Consider the following 12,168-nt stretch of genomic DNA (forward strand, 5'->3'; position numbering starts at 1 on the left):
TCTTTCACTTGTATTGATAAAGAACAATGTTATTGTTTATTTGTTACCCAGTATGAAGTGAAAAAAATCCAACTATTGCAAATTCATTACATTGTGAATCTGCATTGTAATCAATAGGACAAAGCCCTTGGCCTTGAGATTCCAACAGATTGTTACTTGCAAATTCAACTGCTCCAAGATTCTCTTTTGATCCTCTACCCTCTGCTCTCCAAAACCTCCACTTTGTCCAAAACTCTGCAGTGAACTGTTTTGCCATATACTAACGGTGCTCACATCATTCCTTCCTTTGATGTTTTTCAGAATCGAGGCCTGTGACCAGCAGTATTCCACTAGTGTTCATCATCTACATAAATAATTTACATGTGAGTATAGAAAGCATGGTTAGTAAGTTTGTGAATGATACCAAAGATTGGCAGTATAGTGAAGAGTGAAGCAAGTTATCCAAGATGACAATGAGATCTTGATCAATTGGGTCAATGGGCTGAAGGGTGGCTGATAGAACTTAATCTGGATCAAATGTGAGGTATTGCATTTTGGGAAAACAAAGACAGACAAGACTTATAAAATTAAAAGTAGGGCCTTGGGCAGAAAACTAGGGGTTCAGGTACATTATTCTTTGAGGTTTGCATCATATGTAGATAGGGCAGTAAAAGGTGGTGTTTAGCATGCTTGCCTACATTGCTCAGACTTTTGAACGTTGGAATCGCGGACATTATGTTGAGGATCTAGAGGATGTTGGTGAGGCCTCTTCTGGAGTACTGTGTCCAGTTCTGGTCTCTGTTGTAGCAAGGATATTATTAAGCTAGAGAAGGTTCAGACGAGATTTACGAGGATGTTTCAGGGAATGGAGGGTTTGAATCACAAAGGACAGGCTGTGACATTTTCCATTGGAGTTTAGGGAGTTTGACGGGTGACCTTATAGAGGTTTATAAAATAATGAGGACATATAGATAAGGTGAATGGCAGGTGTCTTTTCCTTAGGGTGGGGCATTTCAGGACTTGGGGATGTATTTTTTAAATAGAGGAAAGAGATTTACAAAAAGACATGAAGGGCCATTTTCTGTTAAAAACAGAGGCTCTTTGGCGAAATGAACTTTCACATGAACTGGTGGATGCAGGTACAGTTACAACATTTAAAAGACGTTTACACAAATACATGAATAAGAAATGTTTGGAGGGATATGAGCCAAATGGAGGCAAGCACGGCTAGTACAACTCGAGATTATGGTAAGCATGGGCTGGTTGGACCGAAGGGTCTGTTTCATGCTGTATAATACCATGACTTTTCTGCCCATTCTATTAAAAACTGTCATTCCCATCTTCAAGCCTCTCCAAAACCAAGCAACAATCTTATTTCAGAGAAATCCTTCAACCGTCCACTCCTCACAACTTTTGTTCCTCTGATTACTGCTCGACCACACCATAGTGAAAGAAAATTTTAGCAGCTTGGCCTTTTTTGACAATTCCCTTCGCAAACCTCATGCACTTGTTCTCAAAACCGAAGCAGGCTTTCTTGCATAATTCACATCAATTCACATTAGTGGTGATGTCATATTTCTTTACACGTGTGAGAGCTACTATGGGGTGCTCAATTAATTAAATATGCTGAACTAAGCTGTTCACATTAGCTGGTGTTTTCAAGTTTACGCACATGTTTAAGCCAAGCATTATTTTATTGCTACAAACCAGTCACATGCTCCTGAAGGACATCAATAAGGTCAGGCGTAAGTCGACTCCCAATGAGTACTTCACATCCTTCCTTGGCAAGGCGATTTGCCATGACTGGTGCATTTCCACCTAATGACCATCGTACTTGAGGGAGACCCTGGGTAGCTTTCACCAACTTACGAAACAGTGTATCATTGGAAATAAAGCGTCTGAAAATAATTTTTAAAAAAATGATACTGACATAAAAGAAAGAAAGGAAGAATATCATTTAAAAATTTTAACATAGGAGGCTGAGAGCTCATAATAACCATGCTGCCCCTGGAATAGTTATGCATTCAGTCTTGCACCCATTTTTAAAAAAATATTATCCTCTTCCATATTCTACCTTCCCTACCACACCTCATGCTTTACATTGACAGTCTGATGTTTATTCATTTGTTATTCACTCTACATACTTTAGTTAGGAACGCAAACTGTGTTAATATTGCCAACCTTAAATCAAAATAACTTGGAATACCTCCTGATCACCAGGCCTTTTTTTTAAATAAAAGAGCCTCAAGTTCTCAGATCTCTTTTCTCAAAATAAGGCACATTAAAAACATAATTGGAGCAAATACCCCTAGAATACTTCCCATGGTGCTAATGTTCTTCAACACAAAAACTAAAAAAAAACCAATCACTTCATACTTACAATGAAATTACAATGAGTCAAATTCAGATAACCTGAAACATCAATTATGGCAAAGTTGTCAGCCATTCCCTATGGCAAAATAGGAAATCCAATAGATTTGTATAAATCCATGATTTGTATAAGTTAGGAACTCAATTCCAAATTAGTCAAATTTATGCACACTTGCCATATAACAATGCCAGTGAATAGAACCCGAGTTAGGCCACGTCAGAGCATGAAATAACTGATAAGACAACGTTATGTTGAATAATGGCTATGAAAGAATGTTCAAACCCAAAAAAATGAGAAAAAGTTAAGAAGTGCTGTTGATTGAAGACAATAGGAAACCAATACAGCCAGTGGAAAACCGTGGTGCAAAGTTAAAAATGGATGTCCCTAAGAAGCAGGAGATTCCACTATTGAATTTCATCAATCATTCTGAAGCACAAGGCTATCATCTTGGAACTAATAGGCATTCCCTTTAGTAAGCATGGAGGTTGAGAACTGTTATCCTTTCAGAGGTTAAAGAAGCTCCACTAACATGGTTCAAAGTAACTCAAGTAGAAAAATGTACCATGTCCAGCAGGAAAGGAGAGTCACCCTAGGGTACAAGGAGCTCGCCTGCAGTAATAGATGCCTGGGCTGATTCAAAGCAAGGCGTAGCGTCGCCAGGGCATCATAAGCAATGAGGCCTAGGGAGTTAGTGGCAGCATTCCTTCTAAACTATGCAGTCACCTGAAAAGGCAGGAACATGCCAATTATGGCAACGACTGTCAGTTCCAGACATCAATACCCCACAAGGAACTCAGGTCCCTGCAGCAGAAAACAACTTAGAGGAAACAGTGGATAGGGGTGCATCAGCACTTTATACTACAAGCTAAACACAAAACACATTTGACTGCACTGACAACATTGCGGAATGTATCAGACTCATCCAGAGACTGCAAGCTAACCAGAAACTCCAGAGCCAACTCCCAACATAGTCCATTTTGTTTTACCTGGCAAGGTCAGGCCATTATAATGTGCAAATAAGTGGAAAAATGAAGACATTTTTCTCATACTTCTTACCACATTCCTGTTTGCACTTGCTTTTTCTGAGCTGACACTGAGCACACTTGTACACAAATTGAGTTACATAAGGCATTTCTCAGTCTTTTCGAAGCTTGGCTTAACAGAGATCAGAGCAGGCCCCTGCACTTGGACTTATCGTAGTTTTACTATGCATTGTACAACATAAGGTGATCTACAGGAGCATTATCCAACAATATTTGATATTGCAAGGCAATATTCAGAGCTAATGATCAGACAATAGGAAGGTGGCATAACCACTGAGTCCTCTTCTCAACATCCTGGGGGTTACCATTGACCAGAACATGAACTAGACTAGCCATAAAAATTTTATGGTTACAGAAAAGACTACAGGTTAGTCTGCAGTAAGTAATTCATTTCCAGGCTGCCCAAAGTCTGTCCGTCATTTACAAGGAACAAATCAGGAACGTGATGGAATACTTTCCTCTTGCCTGCATGAGTTTGGATCCAACAACACAGTGAGAGTCATATAGCACAGAAAACAACCCTTCAGTCCAACTCGTCCATGCCAACTAAATGAGTCCCATTTGCCCATGTTTGGTACATATTCGTTTAAACCTTTCCTATTCATGTACCTGTCAAAATGGCCTTTAAAAATTGCAACTGTAACAAAATCTAACAATTCCTTTGGTAGTTCATTCCATATGCGAACCCCACTGTGTGAATAAGTTGCCAAAGTCAGTTTTCATCTAAGCAGTGCAGATTTAAAACAGACGAGGAGAAATTACTTCTATCAAAGGACACAAATCTATGGAATTCACTACCATTCACTGTGCTGGATACTGGGGAAAATCGAGTAAATTTTAAAGAGGAAACAGATTTTTATTGAGTAATGTGTTGAAGGATTATGGAGAGCGAGCAGAAATATGGAATTGAGAGATCAGCAATGATTACATTAAATGACAAAGCAGGCTCAAACGGCTGATTTACCTTCTCCTGCTTGCAGTTCTTTTCTCAAATGATTACTTTGTTTTTACTCGTCTGCCATTTCTTTTCTCCTCTCACTAAATTTTCCTGACTATGCCTGCAATTGACCCACATTTGTCTATGATACCTTTTCCTTTATGTAAATTTATATAAAATGCACTGACAGTGCCAGCTTATGTTACATTCTATGTAAAATTCATATTCTATTTTCCTTTTATTTACAAGATCCTTAGCCCTCCTTACAGAATTATAAAATACTCCCAACCATTAGGTTGACTGTTAGATAGCAAGCTTAGAAAGTTCTTCTGTCGTTCTTGAATTTCCTCTGTGGGCTATGTTTGGCCCAACACACAATGTTTATCATAGAAATTCTCTAGATAATTACCTATGGTGTGATTGCTTTACCTTTTCATACAAAATTGGGTGGAATAGAGTGCTTAGCCATCAACATCTTACTAGAGGATCCCTTAATGTGCTGGAGGAATGCAAGGAGGACACAAGACCTAAGAAGCGTGTTAGCATTCAGCACAATGCAACCACTTGATTGGCACGTCATTCATAAACATGCACTCCCCTCATCACCGAAGTTCAGTAGCTGCAGTGCGTTATGCCTACAAGATTTCATCAAGACTCCTTTGAAGCACCTTCCAAAGCCACATCCATTACGATCCATAAGGACAAGGGCAGCAAATATACAGGAATACCACAACCGACAATTCCCCCACAACCCACTCACTATCCTGACTTAGAAATATGTTGTTGTAGCTTCAGTGTGACTAGGTAAAAATTCTGGAACTCTCCCCAATGACTTTGTAGGGCTACCTGCACCAAATGGATTGCAGAAGTTCAAGGCGGCAGCTCAATGCATCTTCTTGAAGGTAAATTGGAATGAGCAATGATTGCTGGCTTAGTCAGCATCAGTCCAATGTAGGGCCTTAACATCTGAAAGCATGGCCAATGAAATAATTAAAAATCAAAGATGCACACATAGAATCACAGAATCCCTACAGTGTGGATACAGGCCCTTCGGCCCAACAAGTCCACACCGAACCTCAGAGCACCCCAAAAAGAACTATCCCCTATAACCCACCTAATCTACACGTCCCTGAACACCGTGGGCAATTTAGCATGGCCAAACCACCTAACCTGCACAGCTTTGGACTGTGGAAGGAAACCGGTGCACCCAGAGGAAACCCATGCAGACACAGGGAGAATGTGCAAACTCCTCACAGACAGTCACCCAAGGCTGGAACTGAACCCGGGTCCATGGCGCTGTGAGGCAGCAGTGCTAACCACATATAGGCCAAAATCATAGGGATAATTCTGGAGGGTTAAAAGAAGCCAAAAGATTGCAGATACAGGGAGAGGTTTTAAAATCTTGACTATACAGTTTAGATTTATTTGTTAATCAGAAACCAAAGTAAGTCAGTGAAAGCAAGATTGATGCAGAAAAATGGGATATGCTACAATGAGATGTGATCAAAATATCACTAACTTACAGCCTTTTACATCAAAACATTCCATCTTTTATTTTCAGCTCTATATCCTTACTTATAAAGCTTAAGAATACCTGAGTTTTCTTTAAGATTTCAGATAAGGCAGCTACTGATCGGCCAAATTAAAGCAAGACAAGTCCCCACCAAGTTTATGCAGATTTAGGACAAAAGGGCTGACGTGAGCAGTTAATGAAATCAGTCTGCATCTCTACTGCTACTGTGACTTCTATCTATAGCTGTGCTGGTCACTGGCTACTAGTTGAACTGTTACTTTGGTTTCAGTCTATTCCTGACTTGATCCAAAATACAAACTTTTGGCTCCTCTGCAGTACCTCAACTTTTCCTTCTTTCTACCCTGCAACTGATACCATAACATATCTGAATCTTCGTTCCCACAAGAATGAAATACTTTGTTTGATCATCTTTTGATACTCCACCCTCAAAATAGCTACATATCATTCTCGAAACTACAACAACTCATTTAATCCTCTGTACTAACTGTACCTTATCTGCAAATATTGTCCCACCACTGGAAGGTTGGACTGCCTCCTGTTATCTATTTATTTTCCCATTTATCTGTTACGTATCCTAATATCTGACAATTAACCAGGCCTAAGTTTCCATATTAATTTGTTAATGCATTGTGAATACTGCTGCAGATAACAGCTCTTCATTTCTATTTCCTTAAGAAAACAAAAACAAAAACAACTCCAATGTTTCCATTCTATTATCATAGCCCCATTCAAATCTCTTTACCAAGTACTGTACCATTCCAATTCCCAGAAACGGTCAGACTTTCTGCACCAAACGCTTTACAACAACCTTGTATAACCTCCCTCTACCTCCTACACTCTCCCCACCCACCACCCCAGAATCCTATGAAAGATTTTGGCACCTGGAACTCTCTCATTATCAGCAACAACTCCAAGAGCTCTTTCTACTATTTCATCAAAGCTGTCACCCAGTTTTCACCTCTGGGATGTAAACTATGCCTATTTTCTTCATGTAAAATTCACCATTTTCACTGTTGACCCTGTCAACTCTGCATCTGGATTCAGGTTAACTGCCTTTTCTGCATCTCTCTACAAAAATGTCTTTTCAGTTGTTAAACAAAGTCCTTATTATCCCCAAACTCACTGTTGATCATTGCTCCTCAACCAGATTTATTTCAATTTAATATGATACTTTAATCCCTGAATAGAGCCTTTTTGGTGTCTATACCCATCACTGCTTCTTCAGCCTAGGCCAGTGATAACAATGTTATCTCGGTAGAGAGAGCAGCAATGTGGAGTTGGATGAACATAGCAGGCCAAGCAGCATCTTAGGAGATGCTGCTTGGCCTGCTGTGTTCATCCAGCTCCACACTTTGTGATCTCGGATTCTCCAGCATCTGCAGTTCCCATTATCTCTGCTCTCTCTACCAAGTTACACCTTGGCTTGAACCCTTAGTCCAATGGTTCTTATTCTTTCTTTGCGCATCACCTTGTTTCACTCAATTTACTTAAAAAGTCTTCTTGCCATGCCCAAAGTTGGAAAAAAAAATTCAAAAATCACTACTCTCATCTCTCAGCCTCTTCACCATCCTCAGTAACTTTATTTGTGCTCTCTTCACCCCACCCAGCTGTGCTGCACTTCTTTCCTTCCTTAATCCTTCTTTGCCATATAAATTCAAATCATGCACATCCAACCTCTTGGCTGACCTCTCTCATTGAATCACATTTTACATATTATCAAATCACAAATATGGCCATTTTTAATTGTTAAGTGCCCTACAAATTTTACCTTCTCCTGCATCCACTCTTGGGTGGAAATAAGCACACACATACCTTCTAACTGCACAAGGATATCCCAGGCATTGACATCAAAAGAAACCAGATTGGACAAAAATCTTGTATAATAAAGGAACAATTCTTTGCAAACACCCATTGGCAAGAAGTTTGGAAAAGGAACCAGAGGAAGGAACACCAGTTTCGAGGACTATTTCAAATAAAAACTGGAAGAACTGCAGATGCTGTAAATCAGGAACAAAAACAAAATTGCTGGAGAAGCTTAGCAGGTCTGACAATATCTATGAAGGTTAAAAAAAAAGAGTTGAAGTTTCAGGTCTGGTAACCCACCCTCAGAAGTTCCGAGGAAGGGTCACCAGACCCAAAATGTTAACTTTTTTTTCCCTTCACAGAAGCTGCCAGACCTGCTGAGCTTTGCCAGCAGATTTGTTTTTGGTCAAGGGCTATTTTCATTTCCTGGAAATACCTGCCAAATGTGTGGTTGGAGATGCAGCTGTAGGATTGGACTTGGACATGCAAGGACCCACAGAACCCATGACCAGTGACATGGGATTTCACAGGTGGACGATCATACTCATTCACACAGTCAGAATCATACAGCATGGAAGCAGGCCTTTCAATCCAAATGGTCCATCCATGTTAACCCCATTTCCCTGCTCTTGGCCCATATCCTTAGAAATCTTTCCTCTCCATGTATTCAACCAAATGCCTTTTAAAATATTGTTAACGTACCTGCCTCAGTCCCTTCTGCTGGCAGCTCATTCCACATGTATACCACCCTGTGTTTAAACAAGTTGCCCCTGAGGTTCGTATGTATTCTTTCAAATACTATATTATTTTATTTCAAAACTGTTCTGATAGTATAAGTTATTGCTAAATGTAATCTCAATTCACAGCACAATCCTTTAAAATGAAAAGAATGTTACGCACTATACTTATGACTATCAGCCCAATCAAAATTGCTACTGCTCTCCTTGAATGAAATCAAAATGATAATGTTTGTTTTTTTTAAAATTATTAGTCCATTGGACGTGGCTCAGCTCAAATTTATTGCCCACCCTAATTGTCTAGGGTTAAGGGTCAACCATGTTACTGGGGGTCTGTAGTAAAATAAGCCAAATCAGGTAGGAATGACAGAATTCTTTTTTGGGGGGGAAGAAAATCTATGCCATCTCCTAATCATAGTTACTATATTATTTATTCTCCAGAGACCGTAAACATCACCAAACTTTTGATTAAAAGTCTATGTTCAATATGCTAAATTTCATTCATGCTAATTTCTTACTCAGATGCAGCTCCAGGAGGAAAGAAGTATGCAAAGCTTTCAGCCAACTGCTCTTCTGATGTGATGAAACTATGATGGACAGCATTCTTGCTCGGTTTGATGCCAGCTTTCTTTAACAGTGAAATTCCATCTGCCACAATGTCAAGACAGCCACCAAAACCTACAGCAAGGCCAAAATAAGTGTATGATTAATATTTAAAAAGAAAGCTTGAAGTCCAGCTTGTATGGTAATCATTATATTGCTGTGCGCATTTTCAAAGAACTATTCTAGTCAGATTCATTTCCAGGTCCTTTTTGCAAGGCCTGTAAACTTCTCCTTTTCACCTATCTATTTCCTTTTTGAAAACTGCAATAGAACCCGCTTTTACCACCTTTTGGCAAGTTAACAAGAACTAAAACCCTAACTTCTTGTCAATTATTTGGTGGATCACAGAAGATTTTTAAATGGTCTTTGATACACTTTGGTCCATTGTGTTGTGTGTCTGTGGATGTTTTGTTACAGTTTTAAAAAATGTGCTTAGTAAATGCAAGTTGTTATTTTTATTCTAAGTCCTTTATGCGACACATCCCCAATGAGTTTCCTGGCCACTTCAACCATTACAGACTTCTCCAAAAGGCCTTTGAATTATCCAGTTCTGCCTTATTCCTGCTTAATTTCCCATTCTTGGAAAGACAAAATTAACAAAACATAATTGCAGTCACACTAGTGCACAAGAAATTAACAGGTAACATTATAATAACAGAATTTAATAAGTAGTCAACAGATTTGATACTTGGTTTAATTCCAGATGTCCAACATCCAAAGTCCTTTGCTCCTGCACTGTTAAGTCTATAACTGGCTAACACGATTAAAATATGCTACCATGCAGATTCCTGGTTTGCTTTATAGTTATTGGTTTATGAACAGATCAAAAGGCCTCCCTCCCTCTACACTTTGCAAGCTAACACTTGTTTAAAAACTTGTTTCTTATAGAAATAATATAAACAGCATGACATCAGCACAGTGGCAAAATGTCCTTTAATCAAGCAACATTAACAAGTTTATTTTTCATATTTATTCATTCACAGGATGTGGAATGACTAGCAAGTCCAGTATCTGTTGCCTATCTCCACTGCCAAAGATTAGAGAGTGGGTTGCTAGTCAACGTACTGCTGTGAATCTGGAGTCACATGTCAGCCAGACTCGGTAAAGATGGCAGATTTCCTTGCCTGTGAACCAGATGGGTTAATGACAGGTTCATGGTCACCAATACAGAGACTGGGTTTATATTCCAGATTTCTTTTATATTAATTAAATTTAAATTCCAGCAGCTGACAGCAGCATTAACCTGTATGTCTGGATTTTTAGACATCACAACATCGCCATCTCCCCATTAATAAATCAGTAATAACAGATGTTCTCAAAAAATCAAATGGGAGGAAATATTGTTATGCAAATGCAACATAAATACGCAGATTATGATATTCCATTTGCCACTGCAGTATCATTTTGCCCCAAATATCACCAGATCACCCCATACACTCAGGGTCTGGTCCCTTCCAAATTTAAACTCTTTCCCTAGGCTTGCCTACTAGCCACTCCAACTACAGAACCTATAATCCCCTTTGTGATGCTTTCAAACCCTAGGTGCTTCTAGACACCTAAACTCGAAGGGTATTCAGAATATCTCCAGTTTGTCCTGGAGAACGCAACACATACATATGCACAATTTTATACAGACGTTTGTTTTTTGGTGCACACCCAATGACTATAACATGAAGGTGCCCAATTTCAACGCAACAGATCAACTTGAAAAATATTGTTCCAAATATAAAAGTTGTGTCATTTGACAGTACAGAATCAGAGTATTAGAGGTCTGCAGCACAGAAAGAGAGTCTTGGCCCATCAAGTCTGTGCTGGTTTCAAAAAAAAAGCAGCTAACTATTCTAATCCCATTTTTCAGCACTTAGCCCATAGTGTTGTATGCCTTGACATTGCAAGTGCTCATATAAACACAAACATTAGGAGGGTTTCTGCCTCTACCACCTTTACTGGCAGCAAATTCCAGATTCCTAATGCCTTCTGGGTGAAATCTGTTTCTCGCACATCCCCTCTAAACTCCCTGTCCCTTACCTGAAATCTAGACTCCCAGTCGTTGCGCATTGCTGAAAAAAAAAAGGCACAGTTTGCTGGAGAGATAGTAGGAACTGCCTATGCTAGAGAATCTGAGATAACACACCATGTTATCACAGTTTGTTGAAGCTTCTCATCTTGCACTCATCAGGATAATTCACGAGATACAAGAATAAGGGGAAAACTACCATTTGTTCGTAAAGTGCTCAATTGGTTGGGAAGTGGGCTCTGACTGGTCAAGACACTGTCATGGAGGATCAGTTAAAGACAAATAACATTGGTCAGTCAAGATAGTGCCCTGAGAAATGAACCAAACAGGTGTCACCTATTTTATTGAGTCCAAACAGGCAGAGTGTGTGTATGTGTGCGGTCTACAAAATACAGCACTTATACACTTTGTATTGACCAATAAAATTTCCAATACACTGTCATAATATGACTGTAAATTCTAAATTTGTACATTCCCCATGGCAAAGCTTCTACTAAGCCACTTATCAACCAATCAGCTCTATCCTTTGGTACTGGATGTGCTTCCCATTTGATTGGTATTATTGCCAGTTATCCTAAGCCACCAGTGGCTTTACTACCATGAGATAACAAGGTGTAGAGCTGGACGAACACAGCAGGCCAAGCATCAGCATAGGAGCAGAATGGCTGATGTTTCGGGCCTAGACCCTTCATCAGAAACCACTACAGGTTTTAACACTTATGATAAAACTTCCAGTTTAGCTAAAGCAACACAGAAAAAAAATATCAAAAACCGTGAAACCAGGAAGTACCTGAATATGCAGGATTTTTAAAGATATTGTATTTTTTAAGTTGTATTGCTTTCTGCTTTGGAACACTTTAGATACTTGAGCCCATTAATTACCTCTTGGTGATTCAACTAAAGTAGACTATTTTCCTCCTCATGCTACAAGGCCCTTTAACAGACAACTTTCAGTTACAAAAAGAATTAACATGTCTTTTTTAAAAAAAAAACAAACAGATGAGCCTGCTGTCTAGCAATTTGCATTTATACTTTCGCCACTCGTTTGAATGCTAACTTTCCTAAAGGTGTTTTCTCCAAATCTCCTATTCACTTCTGGTATAGGAACAAAATACATGAAATTAAGGCAAAACAGCTGAGATCG

General features: G+C 39.3%; 1 protein-coding gene across 1 annotated transcript in view; it reads right to left on the reverse strand.

Moving 5' to 3' along the window:
• Positions 1-12,168, reverse strand: part of adpgk2 (ADP-dependent glucokinase 2) — a 38,392-nt gene that overhangs the window by 21,553 nt on the left and 4,671 nt on the right. The window contains exons 2-3 of the mRNA XM_048535967.2: positions 8,923-9,082; positions 1,687-1,877 (exon numbers count right to left, since the gene is read on the reverse strand). Coding sequence (XP_048391924.1) covers positions 1,687-1,877; positions 8,923-9,082 — 351 coding nt within the window. The remainder of the gene's footprint in view (positions 1-1,686; positions 1,878-8,922; positions 9,083-12,168) is intronic.

Source organism: Stegostoma tigrinum, chromosome 9 (assembly GCF_030684315.1).
Source record: "Stegostoma tigrinum isolate sSteTig4 chromosome 9, sSteTig4.hap1, whole genome shotgun sequence".
Classification (NCBI taxonomy): Eukaryota; Metazoa; Chordata; class Chondrichthyes; order Orectolobiformes; family Stegostomatidae; genus Stegostoma; species Stegostoma tigrinum.